Genomic DNA, 27,708 nt, shown 5'->3' with positions numbered 1-27,708 from the left:
ACCCTCCCCTCTCCCGGTGCCTCCGAGCCCCGGCAGAACGCGCCTGCGCCCTTTGGCCACGCCTCCCCCCGCCCCCGCTCGGCCCCGCCCCCTCCCGGCTGCCGGGTGGGAGCTGGGACGCGCAACGCGCATGCTCCAAGCGCGGCGCCCCTGACTCGGCGCTCGGCTCCGTTCGGGCATTTCCGCCTCTTTGTTTTAAACTCCGGACGGGTTTTTTTCTCCGGCTCTTGGGGGGGACCCGGAGGGAGCGGCGCCCCCTCCCCTCCCGGCGCTGCCCCCGCGTGCGCCCCGCTCGTCCGCAGCCGAGACGGCAGGTCAGTGAGTCCGCGCCCCGCCCGGCCTGGCCCGCGGCGCCCGTCGCTCAGGCCGCGGCCTCGGCCGTGTCCGGGCCCGGGAGGCTCCGAACCTCGGCCCGGCCCGCAGGCCCCCGGAGGCCGAACCCCAGGACACGCCGCCGGGGAGGGCCCACCGCGGGACCAGCGAACGCTGGACTCGGGACAGTCACTGAGAGCGTCCCCCGCGGGATGGGCATCGAGGAGGGTCCGCGACCAGCTCGGGTCACGGGGAGTGCGGGGACCTGGGACTGGGCAGGGACTGGGCAGGACCAGGGCGGGCGGGACCCTGGGAGGGGTCGCCTGGGAGGTCTGCACCTGGGACAGGCCGTGGAAAGGTCAGGACTCGGGGATACACCCACTCGGAGGACTGGGACCCCAGATCCAAAAAGGCCGGATCCTGGGGCAGTCCTGTGAGTCCTGGGACCTGAGACAGCCCCTCCCCGAGGCCGGGACCCTCGGACGGTCCCAGCAGGTAGGGCTTGAGCCATATGACAGGCTCTGGGGGTGAACAGGGCCCCACAGAGGCCCCTTAGGAGGGTGGGAGTGCTGGGGCAGGACCATGAAGGCCAGGCTCTCGGGGAGGGCCGGGAACCTGTTAACAGCTGGGCTTGGAGACAGGTCTCAGCCAGGCCAGGACTCGGGACAAGTGGTGGGAAGTGCCCAGGCCTCACTAGTGGACCATAGAGAGTGCTGGGACCCAAGCCAGGCCCCCAGGAGTTGGGGCCCTGAGACGAGACCCAGTGGTGCCCCGAAACTCCCCAGCCCACTCAACTGGACCCTCGTGCTATGAAGGCCCTGGAGCATCAGGGACCCTGGTCACCTGGGCCCCACAGGTGCACACCCTCCGTGAGGCCCCTGAGCACAGAGACATCTGAGCACCGGGGCGGGCCTGCAGACCTCTGACCTTCAGCAGGTGCCGCCTGGCTGGGTCTGGGAGGCAGATGGGAGGCAGGGTTGGGGACCATCCCCCTGGCACTGGGGATTCAAGAGGGGCTCCTGGTCCACGCTGGCTCCCAGGCCATCACTGTGCCCACTCCCCAGACCAGAAAGCTGCCCCCTGTTCTCCCAGCCCCTGCTCCTGACCCCCTCTCCCTCTGGTGTGTCACCAGACTCACCCCATTCTCCCCCCATCCTGAGTCTGGAGGTGTTTCCTGTTCCTGAGTTCTAGGAGGTTCGGGAGGGTTGGGTCCAAGCCAGGAGTTTGGGCTTCCGACGTGTGTGTGTTGGGGCGGGGGGCGGGGGGGGGGCAGCGGGAGGAAGGTTGGAGCAGGCCAGGGTGCATGTCGGGTGACTTGGGCACCTTCTCCACTTCAGGAAGGGCACATGTCAAAGGAATTGGGATGAGGCCTTTGCTTCCCTGAAACCTGTAACTCAGGGTGTCATCTAGAACTTGCCTCTGTGCTCCTTGAATTCGGAAGTGGTGATGAAAAAAGTAGGGTGCGCTGAATGCTGCTCTTCGCCTGGGAAGGGCTCCAGGATGTATCCAGTAAGGTGCGGGGGGAGGGGAGGAGGGGGAGGGCTTGAGCGAAGGGAAGGCCCCCAGGCAGGGGCCTCACTCAGCCCCTTGCCTGGCCGGGCCGCCTGGCACGAGGTCAGCAGGCAGCACTGGGACTGAGGGTGCGAGCAGCAGTACTTGAAGGAAGATCAGTTGCCTTGGGCTTGCAAACTTAGCCAGCCCTGGGCGGTAGGTGAGATATAAATCTGACTCCGGCCGCATGGGCTCCCAGGAGAGGTACTTGAACTCGTCAGTTCAGTATTTCATGTTGTTACTCGGGAGGAAGCACGTTAGATGCTCACTTCAATGCTCCCGAGGACCAGTCTTCACCCGGAGTCCCCACGGAGTCCGGGTTAGGAAAGTTTATTTGCCAGATAGAACCACACGTCTTCCTCCGTGCTGACTTCTGACTTCTCTCTAAACATACACTGGCTTCATTTGCTCTGCGGCATTTTGGAAAAGGCTTGCAGTATTTTGTTGGGTTGGGCTCTTTATTTCCCCACTTTTGGATTTTTAAATTTAAATTCTTTAGTGTTTAAAGTATTACGTATGTCTCCTTTTCCCCCCCACTGACCTCTCCCCGGCCGCTCCCCGCACCCCTCACGCACACACGCACGCACACGCACATGCACACGCACTTTTGGATTTTAAAGGTGTGGTCGTGCCGGTGGCTGTATTCTTTATATATTGCTGTCCAACCAATTACCCCAAAACGTAGTGCCTTACGAGAGCAACAGTTATATCCTCTCCGTTTCTGTGGGCCAGGGGTCCGGGTGCCGCTCAGCTGGGTCCCCAGCTGCCTCAGGCTGCAGCCAGGGTGCTGGTGGGAGCTCCATGGGTGGGGGGGGGGGGGTCTGCTTCCAGGCTCACTCATGAGAGGCCAGCTCCCTTCCATGTGGGGCTCCCTTCCACGTGGGGCTTCCCATCCGTCAGCTCAGAAGGAGCCAGCCACAGAGCGAGAGGGAGCGAGAAGGAGGCCAGTCTCATGACCTAATCTTGGCAGTGACACCCATCCCTTTTGCCATATTCTGTCTGTTAGAGGCACAGGGCCCAGCCCACACTTGAGGGGAGGAACTCCACAGGGTGTGGGGACTAGGAGGGGGTGGGGGTCACTGGAGACTAGGAGGGGGTTGGGGTCACTGGGGACTAGGAGGGGGTTGGGGTCACTGGGGGGAACTAGGAGGGGGTTGGGGTCACTGGGGGGAACTAGGAGGGGGTTGGGGTCACTCAGGGGGACTAGGAGGGGGTTGGGGTCACTCAGGGGGACTAGGAGGGGGCTGGGGTCACTGGGGGGGACTAAGAGGGGGTTGGGGTCACTCGGGGGGACTAGGAGGGGGTTGGGGTCACTCGGGGGGACTAGGAGGGGGCTGGGGTCACTCGGGGGGACTAGGAGGGGGCTGGGGTCACTCGGGGGGACTAGGAGGGGGCTGGGGTCACTCAGGGGGACTAGGAGGGGGCTGGGGTCACTCGGGGGGACTAGGAGGGGGCTGGGGTCACTGGGGGGGACTAAGGGGGGGTTGGGGTCACTGGGGGGACTAGGAGGGGGTTGGGGTCACTGGGGGGAACTAGGAGGGGGTTGGGGTCACTCAGGGGGACTAGGAGGGGGCTGGGGTCACTGGGGGGGACTAGGAGGGGGTTGGGGTCACTCGGGGGGAACTAGGAGGGGGCTGGGGGCACTCGGGGGGACTAGGAGGGGGCTGGGGTCACTGGGGGGGACTGGGGGGGGTGGGGTCATGGGGAGGAGGTAGAGCCTGCACTTGCCAGGTGTCAGCTAACACAGGGCCTGCCCCTGGGAAGTGCCCCAGGTGGACTGGCAGCTGCATGCAGGGGAGAGTGCTGTGGAGGGCCTTCGGGACTGGCAGCTGGGTGACACTGAGCTGCCGTGTGAGGGGTGAACTGCAGGTGGGAAGCTCTTTAGGGACTTCCCTGGAGCAGAGCACCAGTCCCCGCAGATTAAATCCTGGTGTGTCAGCGTGGTCGGATTCGCCGATAGCTTCATCCTTTCATTCCTGCCAGTGGTGTTGCTCCAACAGCTGTACACTGGCCTTTGTGAGAAGTTCTGTAAGATGTGAGATCCCGAAACGCCTTGGATGTTTGGCCCTTGTAGGAAGCAGTGCTTCCAGAGCCCTGTGCAGGCCCAGAGCTCAGGGCCCGATGCTCTAAGCTGGAGGGCCCCACAGGGGCCCCCCGAAGACCTGTCCGGAGCCCCGTGAGGGAGGCATCTGGTGCGGGGAATTATCGTTTGGGTTGTGATTTAGGTCATAGAGCAAGGTTTGTTTTCAGCCTATACTTTTATTCTTTAACCTATTAAAGGGCTGGGTTGGCTGTTTCACTCGGAGCTTCGTGTGGTTAATGGTCGGAGTCGAATTTGAAGTTGAAAACGTAGTTTTCTTTTGCGGCTGAGATATGTTGAGGCTTGGGAACAGCTTCTTGTCGCCTTCCTGTGGTTTGCTGTTGGTCCCCAGTCGCTGTGCCGCAGAAAATGGAGCCAGTCTCCTTGGTCCAACAGCCGAGAGAGAGTTCATCATCGAGGTTGCAAAGGTGGGACCTTTGAGCAGCCCCAGCTGCCTTTCCTGCGGGGCGTCGCTGCTCCCCGCGGAGCTGACTGTGGGGGGCCAGGTGACAAGGCGGAGAAGCGTGTGGCGAGGGCTACTGCTTTAGAGGCATGTTCAGGGCTGTCCGCTGAGGGAAGCGAAGCTTTCCCTGGTAAGAACTAAAACTCACCAGCAAATAGAGCTCTTAAAGGCCGAGTGGGAGGCTGGCTGGATTTTGAGGAGGATAAAATGAATTCGGGGAGTGGAGGTTCAGTGGGTTTTTTTGCAAACGTATCCGTATTTGTTGGACTTTGCCGCATCGACAGCAGATTCCAGATGAACAGGAGGCAGCTGCCCGAGACCGCCCTGGAGCCCCGCTCCGGCGGGTGTTGGGGGTCCTGTCGGCTGCTCCGTGGGGTTCTCGGCAGGACCTGCCCGTCCTGGGTGCTCAACAAAGAATAGCTGGAAGCCACTGCTCACTGCTCCTTGGTGACTTCCTTTCCTGGCCTTGATCCGAAGGCGCCCCGACTCCTGAGCCCGCAGGATGGCTCTGCACAGCCCCGCCGCCCGCCCCGCGGAGACCCGGGCACAGCCACAGGTGCCCAGTGAGGGGCAAAGAAGGCTTAGCCTGTCCTCTTCTTGCATTTCAAGTCATGTCATCTTACTTTTCTTTCTTTTAAAAACATTCTTACTGATTTCAGAGAGAGGGAGAGAGGGAGAGAGGGACAGAAACATCAACGATGAGAGAGAATACTCAATCAGCTACCTCCTGCACACCCACTGGGGATAGGGCCTGCAACCGGGCATGTGCCCTGACTGGCATTCGAACCGTGACCTCCTGGTTTATAGGTCGACGCTCAACCCCTGAGCCACGCCAACTGGGCTCATCTTACTCTCCTACCCGTGTTTTATTTGGGGAAACACCGTGGAGAAAACTGAGAGGATTATACAGTGAGCACCTTCTACCCCTCTCCACCACCCCCCCCCCCCCGTCCCATCATCGTTTGTCTCGCCACATTTGCTTCATGTCTTTCTAGTACATACTTGTTGTCGGGTCGTGAGAGTGGCTGCGGCTGACCGTGCATACCTCAGGGGATTCAGGCAGCAGGGCCAGGAAGGGGGTCTCCTCAGATCTGCGGGACCATCCTCACATGTGGGGCTGGGGGCACTTTTTCTCGAGTTAGCTAATATCCTGCTTACCTCCAGATCTCCCGGGTGTCCGAGAGCGTCTTTCGCGGCCATGTTCCCTTCCCTGACACAGGCAGGCTCCCAGCGTGGCTGACTCTGTACCCGGTAGAGTGGGTGGAAGGTGTTGGAAGTCGTTCATGGGAACACGACTCTCGCTGTCAAAGAAAGTAGCTGCCTTTCCTTCCACAGAGATGGGCCGGCAAGAGGCAGTTCATTTTCCTGGGCCTTTCATCCAGGCGCCTGGCGAGACCACAGCCGTCAGATGGGGCGTCTCAGCCAGCCCGGCTGCCCTAAGGCAGGGTCCATCCAGGCCTCCCGGGATCTGAGGTCTGAGATCCTGGTGCCGGTGGTTTGGTTCCGGGCGAGGACCCCTCTCGCTGTGCTCACTGATCCCGACACGGGACCCCGCCATGACCCTAAGCCTAATCGCCCCTAGGCCCCACATTAGGGGGCACAGTGCAGTGCGTACCAGGGTCAATCAGCCTGTCTCTTGTCTCTGGACCGGGAGGGTCATCGCCAAGTGGAAGGTCCTGTTGCCTTCGTTTCCCGTGGCTGCATAACGAACTGCCACACACCTGGTGGCTTCAAAGGACTCCTACTCACTGGCCACAGGTCTGGGGCAGCACCGTGGGGCTGGCTCGGCCACAGAGGCTGAAATAGCATGTCAGCCCGGTGGTGGCTCTGGTCTAGGGCCCGGTCCCTCTCCCTCAGCTCCCAGGGCCCAGTCCCATGCCCGGGCTGTGGCAGCTGACACGGCTCTGCTTTCTGCCCAGCCAGCAGGGCTCATCCCTCTGACGGCCCCTCACCAGCCAGAGAGAACTCTGCTCCGAAAGGCCTGCCACGGGGTCAGGCCGCCAGACTCGGCTGCTTTTTTTTTTTGTTTTTAATGTATTTTTATTGATTTCAGAGAGGAAGGGAGAGGGAGAGATAGAAACATCAATGATGAGAGAGAACCATTGATCAGTTGCCTCCTGCACGCCCCCTACTGGGGCTCAAGCACACAACCCAGGCACGTGCCCTGACCGGGATTTGAACCGTGACCTCCTGGTTCATAGGTCAGTGCCCAACCACTGAGCCACACCAGCCAGGCCACTTTTTATTTTTATTTGTTTCTGTTAATCCTCACCTGAGGATATTTTCCCATTGATTTTAGAGAGAGTGGAAGGGAGGGGGGGAGATAGAGAGAGAAACGTTCATGTGAGAGAGACACATTAATTGGTTGCCTCTTGCATGTGCCCCAACCCCGGCCAGGGATCAAGCCTGTGACCAAGGTGCGTGCCCTCAACCGGAACAGAGCTGTGACCCTTCAGTCCGTGGGCAAGTGCTCTAACCACTGAGCAACACCGGCCAGAGCTATTCTTAATTCTCTACGTCTTTTAAAAACTCAGGAATGGAGCCCTGGCCAGTGGTTCAGTGGTTAGAGCACCAGCCAGTGCACCCAGTTCCATTTAAGGGCGCGTACCTGGCCCCAGGCGGGGTGCCTGCAGAAGGCAACCAATCAGTGTTTCTCACTCACATCGATGCTTCCCTCTCTCCCTTCCACTCTCTCTAAATACCGGGGAGGATTAACAACAACAACAAAAATTGGGAATGGGTAATGCTTTTCATCAAGTGATTTTTTGGGGGTGCCTTGGGAGATCTTATCATTTTTCTCCTTTTGGTCAAAGCTGCATGTATTTCTTACACTCACTGCTGTACTGGGGGTCACCTGCTCTCCCGACGGGACACGGCGCCTCCTCGGCTTTCTGTCCGCCGTGGGCTCGGTCTGCGGTTCCCGCCCCGCCTGGCCGGTGTGCACGCTACGGTAGCTTCCTGAGACGGGGGGGGAAATACTGTCCTTACTGCTTCCCCCAGGGAGTTAGTTGTTTGAGATGGGGGTCAGGAGAGCCGCCCTCGAGACGCGACCGTCGGCTTCCACGTAGTTACCGGACTTTCTGGGTTTTCTCTTTAGAGCCTCCACCAGGAATGTGTCATTTTATACAAATTTGCAACTTTACAGGCACAGACTTGTCCATACTATTTGACTGCTGCTCATGTGTCACGTGTCACGTTTTCAGTGCCCCGCCCCCTTCTGACTCACCTGCGGCCACCTTCCGACCTTACCTGCCCACTGCGGTTACCTCACTGCCTCTTCCCCGTGAAGGCGCGGCCCCAGGCACCTGTTCTTGTCTGCCGCTGGCAGAGGCCGGCACTGTGACAGGTTAGGGAGCCACAGCCACACCACCCGTGCTGGGCAGGGGATGTGGCCGGCACAGCCTTGTGTAAGGGCCCCCAGGCCTGCATCTCCCTCCCGCCTCCCTCCCTCTGCCTTTTTTTTTGTGTGTGTGAAACTTAATTGAGCTTCAAAGAGTAGTTAATAAAAAATGCAATTATGGGAAAGCTGGGAGTCAGATGATATGAATGGGATGTAATGTGAACTCGAGCTATATTTCTGTGGCCCGTGGTTCCACGGCTGTGTTTATCCTCTGTTGCTAAACCCCAAGCATCCGCAGTGGCGTTAGGGCTGTGACTTCTGTACGTGGTTGTCCCAGAGCCTCGGGCCGCTGGCCCGCCACTGCCTTTTCTGCAGCCCCGTGGCTGATCCTTACCCCGCCCCATCTGGCCCCTGTCCGGCAAGGCTCTAGGCCCACTGAGCCTCACGGGGCCTCTCCCTGGTCCCAAATACACAGTGTGCTGTGGGTGCCTCTAGTCCATCTCCCACAGAGCCCACATCCTCGTCCCCGCTGTGCCCTGAACCCAAGCTGGAGCCTGCGGGAGGGGCCCCTGATGCATGTCCCTGGGCGGGTGGCCCCAAGAGACACCCTACTCATCACACAGAAGTTAAATAACACAGTCAGCTAGAGCCTGTCCCTCCCGGAGGCCCAGCCTGCCACCAGGTGCCCCTGAAATGCTTCTCCTCCAGAGCTTTCACAGACCCTCATCCTGCCTCCTGGGGCCCTGCCCCACTGCCCCCACGGTACTCCCCCCTCCCCCCGCCGCACCTGGCCTCAGGGACACCACAGCCACAGAGACCTGCCTGTGTCCCTCTGGTCGACCCTGGCCCTTCACTGTCATTAATTCTTGCTTTCCTTTTGGTTCTAAGCAAGGAAAGGAACCGACGTGTTCACTGACCAGGCCATTGCCGCAGTGTGGGGGTCGCAGTGTGGGGGCCGCAGTGTGGGGGCCGCAGTGTGGGGGTCGCAGTGTGGGGGACACAGTGTGGGGTCCCGGCCGGCAGCACTGGTGACACCTGCTGTCTGTGTCTCCACAGGCCCCAGCATGTAGCAGAGGGTCCCGGCCACCCGTCCAGGTGAGAGCAGCGTTTGGTTTTCCCTCCGTGCATGCGGAGGGGCTGGGTGTGCCTGCCTCCCTCAGTGCGGGGACCTGTGGCCACAGGAAGGCGGCGCCTTGGGACTCCTGAAACGAGCTTCCTGAGAGCTCGGGAGAGAGCGCCGATGGTGCACGGAATCCACACGTTCTGCGGGCTCCTTGCTGTGTGGCTCTGTCCGCTGTTGGCCACGGGACCCTAAACATCCCAGCAAGAACTCGGTGCAGGACTGCACGTCACCCATGAGTGACTGAACCAGGCTGTTTCTGTGCAGAAAATGGAAAGGGAGCAGAGGACGGAAGGAAGGCGCAGGGGTGAAGACGCGGAGTGCGGAGCGCGGCAGCCCGGGCGTCTCAGCGGCACAGCCGAGGCCTGAGTGCCCATGCGGAGGGAGCGGCGGACCCAGGCGTCTAGAGGAGGTAATCGTGGTGCGTGCTCAGCGATGACGTCAGGGGCGGCGCTCAGGCGGATGATGTCAGGGGCGGCGCTCAGGGGATGACGTCAGGGGCGGCGCTCAGGGACTGAGGGTTGCTCCCTACTGAGGCTTTCTGCCTCCGCCCTGGAAAGCACCTGTGAGAGGCGCAGCAAGGTGGGCGCATGGAGCGGGCACCAACCTGCAGCTCCAGCTGCTGCCCCTGGTCCAAGCAGACAGGCCCCTCCGGTGTCTGTGCAGTGCGCAGGGTGCTCAGGGCCACCTCTGCCCACTGGTGGCGACAGGCGTCAGGACAGGGCGGTCCTGTCGCAGATGCGGTGGTCAGTGGACACAGGGCCTCCTCTCCAGCTGGGCAGGCGGCCCTCAGGCGGCGCTGCATCCACGCCCTGTCCCTCCCGGCCTTCGTGACCTGATGTAGAAAGTGGCCTCCCTCCCTCGGACTCTCAGCAGGAGTCCCGTCAGGGGTACATGTCCCCGGGTGCGGTGTCGGAGGCACACCGCCCTCCTTCTGGTCCCCTGGGGTCGCCTGTCACTCAGTAGGTGGTGCCTGTGGGGCTCCTCCGCCCTGTGCCCCACCCCCCTCTGTGGCTGTGCGGTGGGGGCGGGACTGTGCCCTTAGCTGGGAAGGGGGCCTGGCCCTGGCCAAGGTGTGGTGCAGCCTCGCCCTCTGCACGCCGTGGCCTCCTGGAGGGACGTCCTCTGACTTCCTTTCTCTGGCACCTGAACCTTTGATGAAATGCACTGGAATATTTCAGATATTAATTGATGTGTATTTTTCTCTTGCAGAAGCCAAAGATGTTGACCAGAAAGATTAAACTCTGGGACATAAACGCCCACATCACCTGCCGTCTGTGCAGCGGGTATCTCATCGACGCGACCACCGTGACCGAGTGTCTGCACACGTGTATGTGAGAATGTTCTAGAATGTGGCCTCTGGCTGTACACTGTCTGACCGAGTGCACACGTGTGTGTGAAAATGTCTAGAACGTGGCCTCTGACGGTTTCTAGTCATCTGTTCTTTGACACTTTGGCTATTTTTTTTTTTTAGCCAAAAGTTTTAGCTCAAGTATAAGGCAGGACACAGAAGCAGGGATAAAAACAACCTTGAGGATACATCAGAAAAATGATTTCAAGTTAAAAATACTGGGGGTGTTTCGATAGAGATACCATTTCAGAAAGCTCAGTCCGGGAAATGGTGTGATTTGCATAGAACAGACAACTGTAATGTGGAATTCATTCCTGACGGGCAGAAATGCTTGTGTTCGTAAACGTTTTACACGGAGGGGACGGTGGCCCCCGCCTCAGGTGGTGGAATGGGGAAGGCTCTTGGCTTGTGTGGATGTGGCTGCTTTGAAGCACAGCCCCGCCTGGCAGGCAGCCAGCATGGTTCTCCGGCGATGCAGCTGTTCAGTGCACGGCAGACAGGATCTTTAAACTACGAGTCCTGGAATACCTGCACATTCCTTCTGGCTCTTTACGTTGGTTCTGGAGTGCGGCAGGCAGAGAGAGACGTCGTGGGAGAGAGAGACATTGGTGGGCTGCCTCCCATGTGCTCCCTGACCAGTCCATGCCCTCGGCCGGGAATCAGACCTGCAGCCTCTTGGTGCACGGGCGACGCGCCAACTGACCCGCCCAGTCAGGGCCCTGTAGCTTCGATCCTGTGTTTTTCACTTTAGAAAGTAAAATATTTTCCAATTTTAATGGTTTTTTATTTAAAGTGAGTTGTATTTTTAGATGAGGGGGGTATAATTTATGTTGTTTTCACTGAATTTCTGATGCACAAAACAAGTCCTGTGAACTTCCAGGCCAGCACAGCACTGGACCGCTAGCCCAAGTGAGCCGGGCCCAGCCGTTCCCGCGCTCTGGCCTCGGCTCCTCGTCTCCTCCGAGGCAGCAGGGGTGCGGCGGACAGTCAGCGCCGGGGGAGGGCTGGGCCCAGGTCGGACCGGGTAACTCTGCCTCTGCCCACAGTCTGCCGGAGCTGCCTGGTCAAGTACCTGGAGGAGAACAACACCTGTCCCACCTGCAGGATCGTCATCCACCAGAGCCACCCGCTGCAGTACATCGGGTGAGCGCCCTGGTGGGCCAGCTGGGGTCACGGGGACTTCAGAGCTGCCGTCCGCGGGACTGAGGAGTCCAGCAGGCATTAACTCGGGCCACGGGAGGCCTGGCCCAGAGGGAACTCGGGCCACGGGAGGCCTCGCCCAGAGGGAACTCGGGCCACGGGAGGCCTGGCCCAGAGGGAACTCGGGCCACGGGAGGCCTGGCCCAGAGGGAACTCGGGCCACGGGAGGCCTGGCCCAGAGGGAACTCGGGCCACGGGAGGCCTGGCCCAGAGGGAACTCGGGCCACGGGAGGCCTGGCCCAGAGGGAACTCGGGCCACGGGAGGCCTGGCCCAGAGGGAACTCGGGCCACGGGAGGCCTCGCCCAGAGGGAACTCGGGCCACGGGAGGCCTCGCCCAGAGGGAACTCGGGCCACGGGAGGCCTCGCCCAGAGGGAACTCGGGCCACGGGAGGCCTCGCCCAGAGGGAACTCGGGCCACGGGAGGCCTCGCCCAGAGGGAACTCGGGCCACGGGAGGCCTCGCCTAGAGGGAACTCGGGCCACGGGAGGCTTCGCTTAGAGGGAACTCGGGCCACGGGAGGCCTCGCCCAGAGGGAACTCGGGCCACGGGAGGCCTCGCCCAGAGGGAACTCGGGCCACAGGAGGCCTTGCAGAGGGGAACTCGGGCCACGGGAGGCCTCGCCCAGAGGGAACTCGGGCCACGGGAGGCCTCGCCCAGAGGGAACTCGGGCCACGGGAGGCCTCGCCTAGAGGGAACTCGGGCCACGGGAGGCCTGGCCCAGAGGGAACTCGGGCCACGGGAGGCCTTGCAGAGAAGTGTGAGAGGCGAGGATCCTGCCGGCTGATCCGTGCTGCTCTTCCTGCAGGCATGACAGGACCATGCAGGACATCGTGTACAAGCTGGTGCCGGGCCTGCAGGAAGGTGGGTGTCGGGTGCCTCCCTCCGCAGTGGGTGGGGCAGGGCTGGGCACGAGGCCCCAGCTTCTGGCAGAACCGCCATCTGTCCCTGCTCTGAACTCACCGGCATCTCCCGCTGGTCTCCTCCGTCGTCTGTCCCTCGTCTGCGCCCTCAGCCCGGAAGCCCTGGTGTGGGCGTCGTGCAGCCAGTGCTGTCTGGGCTGTGGGGGCACAGGGGTGCCAATCAGTGTAACTGTGCTTACAGTCAGATTTCACGGAGAATTAAAAAGAAATGCTCTGTGCTACACCCATCCTGAGTGTGGGAGTGGCCATTCTTTCAAAAGTTTTGCGTAGCTGGTGTTGCTCAGTGGATAGAGCCTCGGCCTACGGACTGAAGGGTCCCGGGTTCGATTCCAGTCAAGGGCACATGCCTGGGTTGTGGGCTCGATCCCCAGTGGCGGGCGTGCAGGAGGCAGCCGATCCACGATTCTCTCTCATCGTTGATGTTTCTATCTCTCCCTCTCCCTTTCTCTCTGACATCAATAAACATATATATATATATATAAAAAAAAAAGTTGTGCGCAGTGCTCAAGGCTGAGACTGTCTTCACCCTTATCAGGGGCGTGGGGGGCGAGCTCCGTTCCACGCGGGCGGGCGGGCGGGCGCTACCTGCTGGCGAGTCTCAGGTGCCCTCCACGGTGAGGCTGGTAGGGAGTTTGGATCTTTTTGTTGCCAAGTTTCAAGAGAGGGTGATAGTTGAAGATTCAGCTACTGCCTTAGGTCAGTAGAGAGCATGTCTGGCTTTAATATGTAACTTGGATGTTAAAGTCCTTCCTGGTCCCGCATGCATCCATGTGGGACTGAAACGCCCTCACGCGTGTAGACAGGAGCAGCGTTAGTCCTGGAACCGGCAAAGTCACCAGAGAAGGTTTTAGACATGCAGCCGTGGGCAAAATCAGTCACCCCCGGGACCCCTGTCCGTCCTCGCTGGGCCGCTCGGGGGCCCTGAGAACCCCAGTTCAAGGTATTTCCCTTTCATGCAGCTTCCAGCTTTTAACCATCTGTGTTCTTCGTGTGATGTTTGTGAATAGAGCGTTCAATGACTCATGGCTGCTTAAGGTTAAAGGCTGTCACTCCTCTCTCACAGCGGAGATGAGGAAGCAGCGGGAGTTCTACCACAAACTGGGCCTGGAGGTGCCTGGGGACATCAAGGGCGAGACTGGCTCTGCGAAGCAGCACTCGGACCCCCATCGGAATGGTGAGTGACGGATCGCTGCCAGGCTGTTCCTGAGAGCTCCCGTCCCCGTCCCTGTCCCCTATACCCTGTCCTCATCCCGTCCCCATCCCCTGTCCTCATCCCGTCCCCCTTCCCCTATACCCTGTCCCCGTCCCCCATCCCCCGTCCCCTGTCCCCATCCCCCGTCCCCTGTCCTCATCCCCGTCCCCTGTCCTCATCCCGTTCCCGTCCCCATCACTGTCCCCTATACCCTGTCCTCTATACCCTGTCCTCATCCCGTCCCCATCCCCTGTCCTCATCCCGTCCCCATCCCCTGTCCTCATCCCGTCCCCATCCCCTGTCCTCATCCCGTCCCCATCCCCTGTCCTCATCCCGTCCCCATCCCCTGTCCTCATCCCGTCCCCATCCCCTGTCCTCATCCCGTCCCCATCCCCTGTCCCCATCCCGTCCCCATCCCCTGTCCCCATCCCTGTCCCCATCCCCGTCCCCGTCCCCCTGTCCCCGCCTGCCTTCCCCGGCCCCCAGGCAGTTTGTAGTGCAGAGTAATAATCTTTGTGAAAGTCAGTGACATGCTTATCCCTTGGGGTTGGGGACAAAGGGCACCTGGGGGGCATGGCCAGTGGCTCCCGAAGTTCCCTGAGTTTGGGGAGTTGTGTTGTAGGATGGCAAAGTGGAGTGTGGCTTCCATGTAAAGTTAATGGCATTTTAGGTCAGTACATCGAGTAACACATTAAAGCCATCTTTGATGCTGTGGTGTTTTCCTGTGGACCACACAAATCCCCGGGAACCTGAGGCTTCCTGTGCTGTGGGAACCGTCAGGGGAGAAAGGGTGGGCTGCTGTCACCTCCGCCGGCCCCGCTGGCACCACGGGGCCCTGGGAGGCGGTCGGGAACATGCTGGGACCCGGGAGTCTGTCCCTGCGTGGCAACCACGGGCGTGTTCATTTCAAAGGGGTGATGAGTCCGGCCAGTGTGGCTCAGAGGTTGAGTGGTGACCTGTGAACCAGGAGGTCACCCTTGAATTCCCGGCCAAGGTACATTCCTGGGTTGCAGGCTCAACGCCCAGTGTGGGGTGTGCAGGAGACAGCCAATCAATGATTCTCTCTCATCATTGATGTTTCTCTCTCTCTTCCTCTCCCTTCCTCTCTCTGAAATCAATTAAACTCTATTTTTAACCCCTTGTACGCCATAAGCATCGATCGATGCAATTCAATTAAAAATATCGTGGCATGTGGGGATGGTTTCCGGTGTGGACGCGTGGCAGTGATCTGTTAAACAAATGGTCTTGAGCTGTGCCGTTGGGGCACCGTGCGGACTGGAGGTGGAGGCGTTACGTGTTGAGCAGCAGTGGTGGCCGAGCTGCTGTGGCCCCTTCCACCTCCCGTGCCGCCCTCTGTGCCCCTCCCCCCGCTGCAGACCACATGCGGAGCCCCGCCTCAGGGGCCCCGACTGAGGAGCACACGGCAGCACACTTGGCCCCCGCCTCTGGCGTGTGCTTTGTGGTGCAAATTCTCACTACACTGTTCTTTAAAAAATATATGTAATTAAAAATGTTTTAAATATATTTTTATTGATTTCAGAGAGGAAGGGAGAGGGAGAGAGAGACAGAAACATCAATGATGAGAGCGACTTACTGATGGGCTTCTGCCTGACGCCCCACCCTGGGGATCAAGCCCACAACCTGGGTGTGTGTCCTGCCCAGGAATGGAACTGTGACCTGGTTCATAGGTCGATGCTCAGTCACTGAGCCACGCCGGCCGGGCCTTACACTGGTTTCCTAGCATTTCAAGTGTCCAGAGGAGTTGACGGCTTAGCATTTTGGGTTTAATAAACACAGGACGTTCTCTTTCTGCTAAAAGGTGAAGCCAGAGCAGACGAGAGCTCCCACACGGAGGCTGCGGAGGAGAAGCAGGAGGAGGACAGCGACTACCACCGCAGCGACGAGCAGGTCGGTGCCTTGGCGCCCCCTGTGCCCCCGCGTTCCCTAAGGTCCCCACTCCCTGAGGTCCCCACTCCCTGAGGCCCCCGCTCCCTGAGGTCCCCGCTCCCTGAGGCCCCCGCTCCCTGAGGCCCCCGCTCCCTGAGGTCCCCGCTCCCTGAGGCCCCCGCTCCCTGAGGCCCCCGCTCCCTGAGGCCCCCGCTCCCTGAGGTCCCCGCTCCCTGAGGCCCCCGCTCCCTAAGGCCCCTCACTCTCCCTGAGGCCCCCGCTCCCTAAGGCCCCTCACTCTCCCTGAGGCCCCCGCTCCCTAAGGCCCCTCACTCTCCCTGAGGCCCCCGCTCCCTAAGGCCCCCGCTCCCTAAGGCCCCTCACTCTCCCTAAGGCCGCTCGCTCCCTAAGGCCACTCGCTCCCTAAGGCCACTCGCTCTCCCTAAGGCCACTCGCTCTCCCTAAAGCCACTCGCTCCCTGAGGCCACTCGCTCCCTAAGGCCGCTCGCTCCCTGAGGCCACAGAGCACAGCCCAGCACTCCTGTGGGACTTGCTGTCATTTAAAACAGAGAAAGGCCATGAGGGAAAGAAAGTAGAAACACAAAATGTTCATTCATTTTCTTAGTTTTTTCCTGCCACCTCCTTACTTTATTTTTATTTCTTTTTTAATTGTCAAAGTAAACATTTTAAATATAAAAAGGGTAAAGTTCACACCCTGTGGGCCACCTCAGCCCGTCTCTGGTTGTCATTGAGTAATTTGGTCATTCACTACAGTATTAGACTAAAAAGGGAGAAGTAAGCAACACGGATTCTGTAGAATACATGATGAATCCCGTGTCCTGTCGACCTCTAACCTGGTGACTCAGCAGCTGACAGTCACCTGTGGCTCCCAGGCCCCTCTCCCTCAGGGTGGTACCCTGGTTCCTCTCACCCACACGTACGCAGACCCACCCTCCCTCCCCCGCCCTGCTGATGGTCAGGAGGGACCTCGTGAACCACAGGCTGCCCCCAGCTCCTGCTCCTGCTCCTGCTCCTGCTCCTGAAATGGCCAACGGGACACCACTCCCCACACGACACGTCCTGCAGGGCGCCGGGCCTGTCGTGCTGTGGGCCTCTCGCCAGCAGGGTGCTCAGCACAGCCTGTGGGCAGACGGGCACGTGTGTGTCCCGCACAGGAGCTTCCCGACGGCTCCCGCCTCGGGGTCTGACTGGAGACCAGACAGAGCCCACAGGGAGCAGAGAGTTCTCGGTTCACCTTGAAGTCTGTGAGTCAGACAGAACTGGCAGCGTCAGATCCTCTCTCACAATGTGGCAAACAGTCCGTGGGTTTTAAGACAACGTGTGTGAAAATGATTTTTAAAATTCCTTCCTGTGGTGTTGGGTCTGTTTGGTTTCTGATTTCGAGAAAGTCAGCCTTCTTGGCTGTAAGGGGGTTCATAGAGCGCCGACACCCCGTGGCGAGCCGCCCAGCGCTGCCCTCTCTCCCGAAGGTGAGCATCTGCCTGGAGTGCAACAGCAGCAAGCTGCGCGGCCTGAAGCGCAAGTGGATCCGCTGCTCCGCCCAGGCCACCGTGCTGCACCTGAAGAAGTTCATCGCCAAGAAGCTCAACCTCTCGTCCTTCAACGAGGTACTGGGCCCACAGTGGGCGCCCAACAGGCCTTCTTATTTCAGTGATGCTTCGAGCCTCGTGTTTTAGTGGGTTTTCTACAGCTTCCTTTGGAGAGTTTAAATTAGAAAGAATCTGTTTGTTTAGCCTATGCCCAGAGTGTACCAGGAAGCCGTGAGGCAGGAGGGCCCAGAGACCGCGAATGGGAGGGCGGTGATGAGAGAGCTTGTTGAAATGTGTTGCAGGTTTAAGTTCACCAGCAGACAGACGGATGGGTGGACGGGCGGCGGGTGGGATGACTGGGTGGGTAGCAGGCAGGTAAACTACTGCCCAGTTGTGATAAGTGCCGAGAATAAAGCAAAGCCTGGTGGCTGGTGGGGCTCGGTGGTGGTGGGCTGGGAGCACACAGCTGGGGAGTCGCAGGGCCCTTCTGCGGGCAGCACTAATGCCAGGATGTACCTCGTCCGCAGGAGCCAGCTGTGCTGAGGAGGCGCAAGGAGAGGGCTCAGGGCCTTGAGCGCAGGATACTGATCTGAGCTGTGGTTTTAAAATAGTCCCCAAGCTGGGGTTCAGAAATGGGAGCCAGGGCGGCCAGCGGGGGGCCCTCTGACAGGACTGCCAGGGGAGGGGGACCAGGGTGGTGAGACGTGACGGACTTGAGGTGCGTTGTAGAGAGAGCAGTGGGGTGGCGGTGGCCCCGACCCAGCTGTGGCCACAGCCTAACCCAGAACCTGTGAATGGAACCTTTTTGGGGGAAGGATCTGTTCGGATGTAATGAAGGGCCTTGAGATGAAGTAGCCCTGGGTCATCTAGTGGACCTCACGCCCATCACAGGTGTCCTCACAAGAGGGAGGCAGGCGGAAACCTGAGACACAGGGGTGGTGTGAGGACAGAGGAGGGAGGCGGACACAAGCCCGGGACTCGGGCCCCAGGAGCTGGAGCCGCAGGAAGGACCCCCCGCCCCCCCCAAGAAACCTGGAGGAGCTCTGCCTGCTGGCACGTCTGTGAGAGAGTGAACTTCAGCTGTTTAAGCCGCCAGTTGCCATAGGAAACCAAACTAGATTTTGGTACCGGAAGTGGGGTGATGCCTAACAAGTCCCCAAAAACGTGGGTGTGGCTTTGGGATTGGGTGACAGGTAGAGACGAGAAGAATTTTGAGAAACACAACTTTAAACGCCTTGAAGGTCACCTTGGAGAGACTTGCAGGAGCACGGCCCTTACAGGTGATCTGGTGATGGCCCAGGGGGAAGTGACGGGCTTCCTCGAGGGTACCTGTCGCCAGAAACGGGTATAGAAGACACTTCTGGTGGGGACTCAGAGGGAACGAGGAGTGTGGTGTGGAAACGGAGAATGGGGCTGGCTGGTTCCTGCAGTGTGTGGGAAGCAGACCTTGGAAGTGACAAACCTGGATAATTAGCTGAGATGTCCAAGCAAAGTATTGAACGCGTGGCCTAGTTTCTCTACGTACAATAAAGTACGCGAGGAGAGACAAGCTCAGAAAACAACGGCTAAGCAAAAGCAAACTAGCACTCGATGATCTTGTGCGTCCACAGCCTATCCAGAGGCAAAAAGGTGGTTATATCAGGAATGCCATGTTGGAAGGCATGCTCCGCGGAGAGGGCCAGGTGTGGCTGCACAGCCTTCTGCTGAGAGATGAGCTGCAGGCGAGGAGAGGAGAGGCGAGGAGAGGAGAGAGGAGAGGAGCTATCCTGGGCGGCCCACAGGGTTGATGAGAGTGCTGTGTCGGCAGAAACACCGCCAGCTTGGACAGGAAGCGAGGAGAGGCCATCACCTCCAAGCTCTTCATGCAGGGTCTAAGCGGATGGAGCTCCTCGGTGCCAGTGTGAGCTGCCCTTCCGGAAAAGTGAGAGGGCTCCGGGCCGACCTTCGGGCAGAGGGCAGACCCTCAGCCCCTGTGGTGGTGACTCCTGAAGGCTCTGGTGTTTTCCCTGCTGGACCTCAAGCTTGCTGAGACCAGTCACCCTTGTGCTTCCTCGTCCACCTCCCTGTGGGACAGGCCTGTCTCCCTGTGCCTGTTCACCCTCGTGTTCCAGGTCCGTGGCGGGAGAGGGCATTGCCCAGGGTGGAGCCTACCCGGAGCTCACCACCCCTGGTCAGTGTGAGTCAGAGACAGGTCTGGGATGTTAAGCTGCTGGTATCTGGATGTGATTTTGGAGTTGATGCTGGAATCGCTTGAAACTCTCGGGGATGTTGAGATGGAGTGGATGGGTTTGGGTTTGGCGGACCAAAGCTGCCTGTAGTAGGTTGAATGGCAACCCCACCAACAGATATGCCCGTCTCCTAACCCCCAGAACATGTGAGTGTGACTTAGAATGGCCTCGGATATGTGTTAAGAATGTGGATGTGAAGAAAAAAAAGAACGTGGAGGTGAGGAGATCATCCTGAATTACCCAGGAGGTGCCCTAAACCCAGTGATAGGTCTTATCAGAGAAGGGCAGATACAAACTGTATTTCCTCTGACCACAAGGAATGGAGGTGGAAATGAGTAACACAAGGAAATCTGGAAAATACACAAACTTGTGGAAATTAACACACAATTTATCAATAAATCAAAGAGAAAAGAGAAAATACTTAGATGATTGAAAATGAGAACACACCGTACCGAAACGCATGGGCAGCAGCAAAGCCGTGCTGGGGGAGCACTACAGCGGTCAACCGTCAAGTTTAAAGCAGGAAAGATCTCACCTCAACAGCCTACATTTACAGCGTGAGGAACCAGGAAAAACAAGCTAAACCCACAGGCAGCAGCAGGAGTGAAGTAATGGAGGTCATGGCAGGTAAGCAAGCTGAGAGGAGAAACCACCGAGAAAATCAGTGGTTGTTCCAAAGGGTCTAGCGAGAATGGACTGAGAAAAGAAGAATAAAAAGTACTAAAATTGGAAATGAAAATGACATCACTACGATTCTAGAGAAATAAGAAGGATTATAAGAGAACTAGAGGCCTGGCGCACACGGGGGGTGGGGGGGTCCCTCAGCCCAGCCTGCACCCTCCAATCTGGGATCCCTCGAGGGATGTCTGACTGGCAGTTGGACATCCCTCTCACAATCCAGGACGGCTGGCTCCTAACCACTCACCTGCCTGATTGCCCCTAACCGCCTCTGCCTGCCTGATCATCCTCTAACTGCTCCCCTGCCAGCCCAATCGCCCCCAACTGCCCTCCCCTGCCGGCCTGGTCACCCCCAACTGCCCTCCCCTGCCTGCCATCTTGTGACAACGTGGGGGCGGCCGTCTTGTGGTGGCCATCTTGTGACAATGTAGGGGCGGCCATCTTGTGAGGGTATGAGGGTCAATTTGCATATTACCTCTTTATTATATAGGATACTGTGAACAGCTGTACCCCAGCAAGTTGGATAACCTAGATGAAATGGACAAATACCTAGAGACACGGAACTTACCAAGACTAAACCACAAACAAATAGGAAATCTGAGTAGTCCTACAACCAAGAAGGAGATTGAATCATTCGTCAAAAATCTCCCCACAAGGAAAACCCTGGCCCTGATGGCTTCATGAGCGAGCGGCCACTCCCTGTCCTTCCGCAGCCCCGGGCCCTTCAAGGCAGGAGGTGTGTTTACAGTAAACAGGGCCGTCTGAGAGTGTAGGTCGGGTCCCCCCCTCGGGGCACCCCGAGACTGCTCTGCAGAGCATGTATGCCATGCCCCCGGAAAAGCAGCTGGGCCCTGAGAACGATGAGATGTGTTTCCCGCCGTCGCCTGCGGGTGGAGAAGCCCGAGCTAGATGCATGGGGTCCTGTCTTGGGCCACGGTGTTCAGAGAGTCAGTGTAAATCTTGCCTATTGAATCGTAACACCCTCAGCATGCGCCCGCACCGGAGGCTGAGGTGGTGCGTGAGTGGGAGGTGGGACTGTCCACCCCATGATGTGCCGAGCACCTGCCGGTGAGGGGCTCGGGTCACCGGGCAGGTCCGGGTCCCCAGCCGGGAGCTCTCCGCCATCAGTCCAGCCGGAGCAGAGGCAGGGCCTGTGCCCAAACACGTCCTTCCCCAGCGAGGGCACATCGGACCAAGACTCAGTCACCTTTCCACATGAGCCCGGGGGACGTGCGCATCCCATTCCAGCCTCCCGTGTCCGTGAAGCTATTGGAAACGTCCTGGCCGTGTGGACGGCTTCCCTGGCGGCACCGGCACAGGTGGACAGGGAGGTGGTGCTTCCCGCCGTCCCCGCTGCTGGGTCTCGAGCACTGTCCTCCGTGGACCGTGGTCAGTGCACCGAGTGGTCGGCGGGAGCCTGGGCTCCTTGCATGCCTTTTCCACGTTATTCTTATCCCCTCTGGTCGCTGCCCAGTGTGGCTGCGGCTGGCTCCCCCACGGCCACATGCCCCACAGAACACACAGGTGGTGGCCCTGAGCTTTCGGGAGTCACGTGAGAACGTCCTGGGGCCTGAATAACAGCAGAAGGTACATTTTCTCCCAGATCCTCACCTAAGGGTGTGTTTTTATTGATTTGAGGGAGAGAGACAGGGATGTGAGAGAAACATCGGCCGCCTCCTGCACCCCCGCCCTGGAGAGCGAGCCTGCACCCCAGGCGTGTGCCCTGACCAGGAATGAGCCAGGACCTCTCAGTGCACAGAACAGTGCCCAACCCCGACCCACCGGCCAGGCTCACAGTCCCTTTTCCTTTTTCTCCCCTGGAAGTGAGGGGGCCACGCTTCTCCCAGCTTTCCTAGCCCCACTCCCTCCGCAGGCCAGTCGCCTACGGTGGAGGGTGGGCGGTGACAATGCAGCCCAGGGAGAGTGGAATGCGGCCGCAGGGCTGACGTAGCCGCTGCAGGAGCGCTGCCCACCGCTGGACACACTGCCTTCTCTCTAATCGCGAACCGTCCTCAGCCCAGAAGTGCCTACACGCCGCACAGGTGCAAGGCACAGGCGCTGACCCGTCGTCGTGTTAGCAGCTGTGAGGAGCTGATCGGCTGTTCCGACAGCTACTGTGAATCCTCGGGTTCCCCCTTTTGAGAGGAACCCAGCATGACCTGTGCCTGGAAGTCTCAGCCTGGTCGATGAGTGGGGAGCAAAGGGTGGCAGCTCTCCAAGGGCCTGACCCCAGGGGCTCAGAGCCAGGAACCTATGGAGCCTGGAACCCACCTGCTGAACTGCCTGCAGCGAGCTCAGGGGTGGGTGATGGTCTGTCCGCGGGCGACGGTCTGTCCGAGGCAACGGTCTGTCCGAGGCGACGGTCTGTCCGAGGCGACGGTCTGTCCGCGGTGATGTTCTGTCCGAGGCGACGGTCTGTCCGAGGCGACGGTCTGTCCGCGGTGATGTTCTGTCCGAGGCGACGGTCTGTCCGAGGCGATGGTCTGTCCGCGGTGATGTTCTATCGGAGGCGACGGTCTGTCCGAGGCGACGGTCTGTCCGCGGGCGATGGTCTGTCCGAGGTGATGGTCTGTCGTGGGTGATGGTCTGTCCGTGGCGACGGTCTGTCCGTGGTGACGGTCTGTCCGTGGGTGATGGTCTGTCCGTGGTGATGGTCTGTCCATGAGTGATGGTCTGTCCGTGGTGACGGTCTGTCCGTGGTGACGGTCTGTCCGTGGTGACGGTCTGTCCGAGGTGACGGTCTGTCCGAGGTGACGGTCTGTCCGCGGGTGACGGTCTGTCCGCGGGTGACGGTCTGTCCGCGGGCGATGGTCTGTCCGTGGCGATGGTCTGTCCGCGGGTGACGGTCTTTCTGCAGGCAATGGTCTGTCTGCGGGTAACAATCTTTCTGCAGGCGACTGTCTGTCCGCAGGCGACTGTCTGTCCGTGGCGACGGTCTGTCCACGGGTGACGGTCTGTCCAAGGGCGACTGCCCTCTCAGGCTCAGGACCTCAGACTCTTGCCTAAGGAGACACCTACGACCGTCTGCCTGGCGTCCTGTCTCACCCGGGAAATGGAAGCTGAAACAGCAGCGAGACACACGAATCCAGGGCACGGACCCTATGTGCTGGGGACGGGAGCAGCAGGGCTCATTGCTGGGGACGGGAGCAGCAGGGCTCAGTGCTGGGGACAGGAGCAGCAGGGCTCAGTGCTGGGGACGGGAGCAGCAGGGCTCAGTGCTGGGGACGGGAGCAGCAGGGCTCAGTGCTGGGGACGGGAGCAGCAGGGCTCAGTGCTGGGGGGTGAAGGGTCGTTTCTCACAAAACCAAACAGACGCGCACACAGCCCAGCAGTCAGGCTCCACAGTCAACATTCAAGGGAGCTAAAGACGCACGTCCGCAGAGACCTGCACACGGATGTTTGTCACAGCTTTGCTCGTAATCAGTCCAAGCAATTTTAATGTAAGGCCTTTTAAGCTGGAGGCGGCCACGGTGCCCTCCCCGGTGGGGTAACTACCCCGGTCCGTCCGGACCCCGACAAGGAAATGAGCGATGGGGCCAGGGGAAGCTGTGGAGGAACCGTAAACGCTGTGGCTCGGTGACGGAGGCCAGTGTGCAAGGCCGCCCACCGGGACTGCCCCCTGTGGCGGCCTGGTCACCGGGGGGCGGCTGAGCCGACGGAGCACGAGGGTTCCAGGTTCTCCGTGAGACTGTGCGCTGGGCACTTTGTGCAAATCCACAGGGCGTCAGCACGGGCGACCCTCGTGGACTCTGGGTGGTGGTGACGGGCGTCTCCCTTCTAGGGGTGCTGGTGGCGGGCGACGGGGCAGGTGGAAGAGTCTGGACCATCTGCTCATTTTGCTGTGAACCTAAAAGGCTCTAAAAATCTTTTTTTTAAAAGAAAATAACGACAAGGAGCCCATTCCCTTTCCCATGAGGTGGGAGGGACAAGCTTGGCCAGGAGGTGCACGAGGCGTGGCAGGGCGCTCCGGTGAGGGCAGCCGGGCTGCCCCGGGGGGTGTGGCCAGGCTTCCTCCCCCTCCCTCCTACGCGGGCTGGGTAGACGAGGCCCCGGTGCTGAGCGCCCGGCCCCGCTGACCCAGCGTCTTTCCCGCCAGCTGGACATCTTATGCAACGAGGAGATCCTGGGCAAGGACCACACACTCAAGTTCGTGGTCGTCACGCGGTGGAGGTTCAAGGTGAGGCCCTCGTGCTGGTGTGTTTGGTTTTTAGAGTCTGCCACGACCGCCAACACTGTTCTGTGCACGTGCTTTCATCCTCGCCCGAGGAGATGCTCACCAGTGTTTTTAGAGAGAGAAACGTGGATCAGTTGCCTCCCGTATGCACCCGACCAGGGACTGACCCTCAGCCTTTCCGCGCGCGGACGACGCTCCGGCCAGGGAGCCACCGGCGGGCTCCACCTCTTCGTCGGAGAGTTTAGAAATAAAGGTCCACTCGCAGGAGCTGTGAAGCGCAGCCCAGCCGCCTCCCGCTCCCTCCTGGTGGCATGGGGGGTGCCGCTGCCGGGGTGCCCCCGCCTTCCCTGGGCTCTTTGTGGGAGCAGGTGGGCGGCACCCTGTCCTCCGGGGAGGGGCCCTCAGAGGTCGGAGACGGAGGCAGGAGCCCGCACCCTCCGCTCGCCCTCCCTCCCCGGGCGCCCGCGCGCCGCTCTGGTCCAGCTGAGCCGTGCGTGGCCCCGCGGCCTGTCTTACAGAAGGCGCCCCTCCTGCTGCACTACAGACCCAAGATGGACCTGCTGTGACGTGCGGACGGCCCGGGCACGGAGCACGGGCGCGGACCCGAGGCCCGGGACCAGACTTCTGAACAGAGAATATTTATCACTTTTGTATGAGAGTTCACACTCGACGAGACACTACCAGCAGCACGGTGACAGGTGGCGACACACTTCACAGGCTCACGCGGCCACCGGCCCTCACGACCCTCCGCTCACGGACCGCGGCCTCCCCGGCTTCCCAGGTCTCCACAATCTGGGTCATTTCCGTTTAGTTATGAGTTAGGGCTCAGGATAAAAACACGTGTGTGTAGGTTGGGTCCTCGCTAAGTCACTGAGAAGTGTTTTCATGGGGGGTGATGACCATGTGGCCGTTAGCTCCCGCAGGATCTAAAAGGATTTGCTTCGAGAGCAAAACAAAAGAGGTTGCCGCTCACAGTGCGGTTCCTGCGGGATTTGGTGTCCCTGTTGTGACCTGAGGGAGCCCCCGTGCGCCCGCAGGCACCGGGGCCTGGCCCTGTGTGCACAGCCGTCTCGGCCAAGTCGCTTTGACCACTGAACGGCGCCATTGTCAGAGCATGCTCCCTCCTGCTGCCCCATGCCCTGGAGAGGGAGCTGGTGGCCGCAGGGAGTCCCAGACCCCTCGTCCCCGCTGCCGGGGTGCCCGCCCTCCCTGCCGGTCCCGGTGGTTCTCCCCGAGCACCAGGGCTGGGCACGGGGACAGCGCTCCGCGACCCAAACCCAGCCCCAGGGACGCTCGCTTTCTCACCCCTTTCTCCACCCAAACGTTCATATTTTGTGGAATCGGAGGAAAAACATTTGGCAGCACACAAACGTGTTCCTTTTAGACAGTCCCTTGGGGTGCTGAAGGCGAGATGGGGGAGAAAGGGCCGTTCCTGTGGTCAGTGTGGTCCTGGGCTCGTGGTCACTCCGAGGCCCCCCGGCCCCTCCCACCGTCCCTGCCCCTCAGGCCTGTGGTCCCGGCCCTACGCCCACCCTGCCTCTGTGCTGGCTTTTCCATGAAGTTCTCACTTTAGAGACTAGAATTTCCTCTAATTGGCTCCAGACCTGTGGGCTCACGGGCTGTTTCCTGTTCCATGTACACAGGCTCAGAAGCAGCTACCGATGAGCCGTAAGCGTAGAGAAAAACCTCCAAATTAATTCAGTCCAGGCAATTTTAACGTAAGGCCTTTAAAACCATCGAAACGCGTTGTTAGGGACGGGTCGAGTCGCCGTTTCAGCCGTGACCCCGTCCTGTTCATCCATGCGGTTCTCCGTTGCTCTCCGAGGCCTGGCGAGTGGATGTGTGTGAGCAACCATGACCTGTCTACCTCAAAACGCACATTGCCGCTGGCGCATCTGTCGAACCCAGGACCCCAGTGCGGTCTCCGAGCGTAGGGGGAGGGGGTTCCCGTGGGGTGAAGAGGGGTGAACAGCGAGAGTGTCCACCTTCAGAAACATGGTTCCCGCTCAGCCTGGGCCGATGGTGTCCGCAGCGCCTGATGCACGCTGTGACTGTAGCTCTCTGTGCGACCACTTGAATTTGCTATGGTGCTAAGCTGACACCGTGAGACACACCGAGAGGTGCGGTGGGCCGGCGGGACCCGGGGAGCCCCAGCAGCAGCAGAGCCTATTTTTCTACGATTTCCTCGTGAGACTGTTCACGCAGACGCGGGACCTGCTGGTCGGACTGCAGCCCGTGGACTCGGCTCGGGAGGCTGATTCACCCTCTCCTGCGTGAGAGTCGGTCGGAGCGGCAGGCCTCGGGGGTTCCCAGGCGGAGTTCCCGTGACGTCTCCCTCCCGTGTGCACGGCTGGGACGGCCGCTCAGCACCTGCGCCCTCAGCAGCCATGGGACTCACCGTGCGGTTTTCACGAAAACAGAAAGTTCAGATAGAATATATAATATGGAATTTAAGATTTGGGGGGTTGGAAAAGAAAACTTAACTTTATAAAATTATTTATTCTATTTTAAGCGTTCTATCCTATTTTCCCATCAGTCATCTGGCTCGTGCCCGCTTTGTTTACAGGCATATAAGGTGAAAGGGATGTTTTGCAAGCTTCTTCCTTTGCTTTCGGGGGTCGCCCTTCGTTTCCGTTTGTGCGATGAGGAGCGTTGTTTATGCTTTTGTGCTTTTGTGCAATAGGCTCCACACGTGTTACCGACGTCGAAACGGACGGGAATGTACGTGGGATCCCAAACCTGCCCACTAAGCTACTCGGGTTTTCCTTTTTCGTTGTTATGATAAGAATGCTGTTTTCGGAATTACGCATCGCCTGTCAGCAATATTACAAACAGCTGACCCGGCAGGCAGGCAGGCAGGCGGCCGCGGGCCTGTGGCGCCATCTAGACCGGCCGCGTGTGGGGGGGCCTCGCACCCAGACCCCGCGTGCTCAGGCCCTGGCACACACCCCCCGCCCCCCAGCAGCCCAGATGTGAGATGCAGTCCCAGGCCCCGAGCCCTCGGGCGGCCTTGTTAGGAGTCCTTACAACCGTCGGGTGCCTCGGCACACGGCCGTGCCGCTGATGGAAGTGTCATTGGGTTGAATGTTCTAGGAGCAAACCAGCCGACTTCCATGCCGTTGGATGTGCTCTCAAAACGGGAAATCACGCTCGTGCAGACACAGTCAGTTTCTCTTTCCTCAGGAACCCATGTGCACCCCACCCATCACCTGTGCCCTTAGCCCTAAAGGGTGTGTCTGCCTGGGTCGCAGCACGCGGACGGCGTTGGGGTGAGCAGACGAGAAAAGGTTCAGGCCGCACCTTCCCTGAGGCGCCTGCGGGCAGGGAGGGCCGCGCCCCCACATCAGGGTGTCCCTGGAGGGGCAGGTGTCTGTCCCCACGGCTGGTTGGGTGTAAGAAAACCACGTTTTCCCAGTCGGTGCTGGTTCGACGCGGCTGCCGTGGGTTATGGGATGGCAATGCGGATGCATATTTTTGTTTAATTTGAAAGTTTACATTTTTATGCTTTGTGTTGGTGTGTAACTTTTGTACTATTGGTGGCTAGTTTCGTCTAAATCTTTTTTGGAATATTGCTTAAATGTTTTGATTTTATGACAGTGAAGCTTGTATTCAGTGTTTTGCCAATTAATATTATATGCTTGTAATAAAAGCAAAGGAAACA

General features: G+C 59.6%; 1 protein-coding gene across 6 annotated transcripts; it reads left to right on the top strand.

Annotated features, from left to right (window-relative positions):
- Nucleotides 1–120: 120 nt before the first annotated feature.
- On the top strand, nt 121–27,708 carry PCGF3 (polycomb group ring finger 3). Of its 6 annotated transcripts, none has more exons than XM_080671709.1 (11): nt 123–314; nt 8,803–8,841; nt 9,134–9,278; nt 10,079–10,196; nt 11,264–11,360; nt 12,224–12,279; nt 13,402–13,512; nt 15,350–15,438; nt 16,908–17,045; nt 23,970–24,050; nt 24,566–27,708. In XM_080671709.1, exons 4-11 carry the CDS (start codon nt 10,088–10,090, stop codon nt 24,611–24,613), a joined length of 729 nt encoding a protein of 242 aa, XP_080527835.1. In that variant the 5' UTR covers nt 123–314; nt 8,803–8,841; nt 9,134–9,278; nt 10,079–10,087; the 3' UTR covers nt 24,614–27,708. The 6 variants fall into 6 exon arrangements, with proteins under 6 accessions (XP_080527836.1, XP_080527835.1, XP_080527832.1 ...); XM_080671711.1 differs by having other exon boundaries at nt 151–314; nt 9,134–9,287; XM_080671710.1 differs by lacking the exon at nt 8,803–8,841 and having other exon boundaries at nt 121–314.

The sequence above is a fragment of the Plecotus auritus genome (genome assembly GCF_963455305.1).
Source record: "Plecotus auritus genome assembly, chromosome: 1".
Classification (NCBI taxonomy): Eukaryota; Metazoa; Chordata; class Mammalia; order Chiroptera; family Vespertilionidae; genus Plecotus; species Plecotus auritus.
The sequence above is the reverse complement of the archived record's forward strand: the minus strand, read 5'-3'. Positions and strand labels throughout refer to the sequence as shown.

Coding starts and splice junctions, on each gene's coding strand:
- PCGF3 (XM_080671706.1), top strand. CDS start 10,088: ATGTTGACCAGAAAGATTAAACTCTGGGACATAAACGCCCACATCACC. Junction 10,197..11,263: donor GACCGAGTGTCTGCACACGT/GTATGTGAGAAT, acceptor CTCTGCCCACAG/TCTGCCGGAGCTGCCTGGTC. Junction 17,046..23,969: donor ACCTCTCGTCCTTCAACGAG/GTACTGGGCCCA, acceptor CTTTCCCGCCAG/CTGGACATCTTATGCAACGA.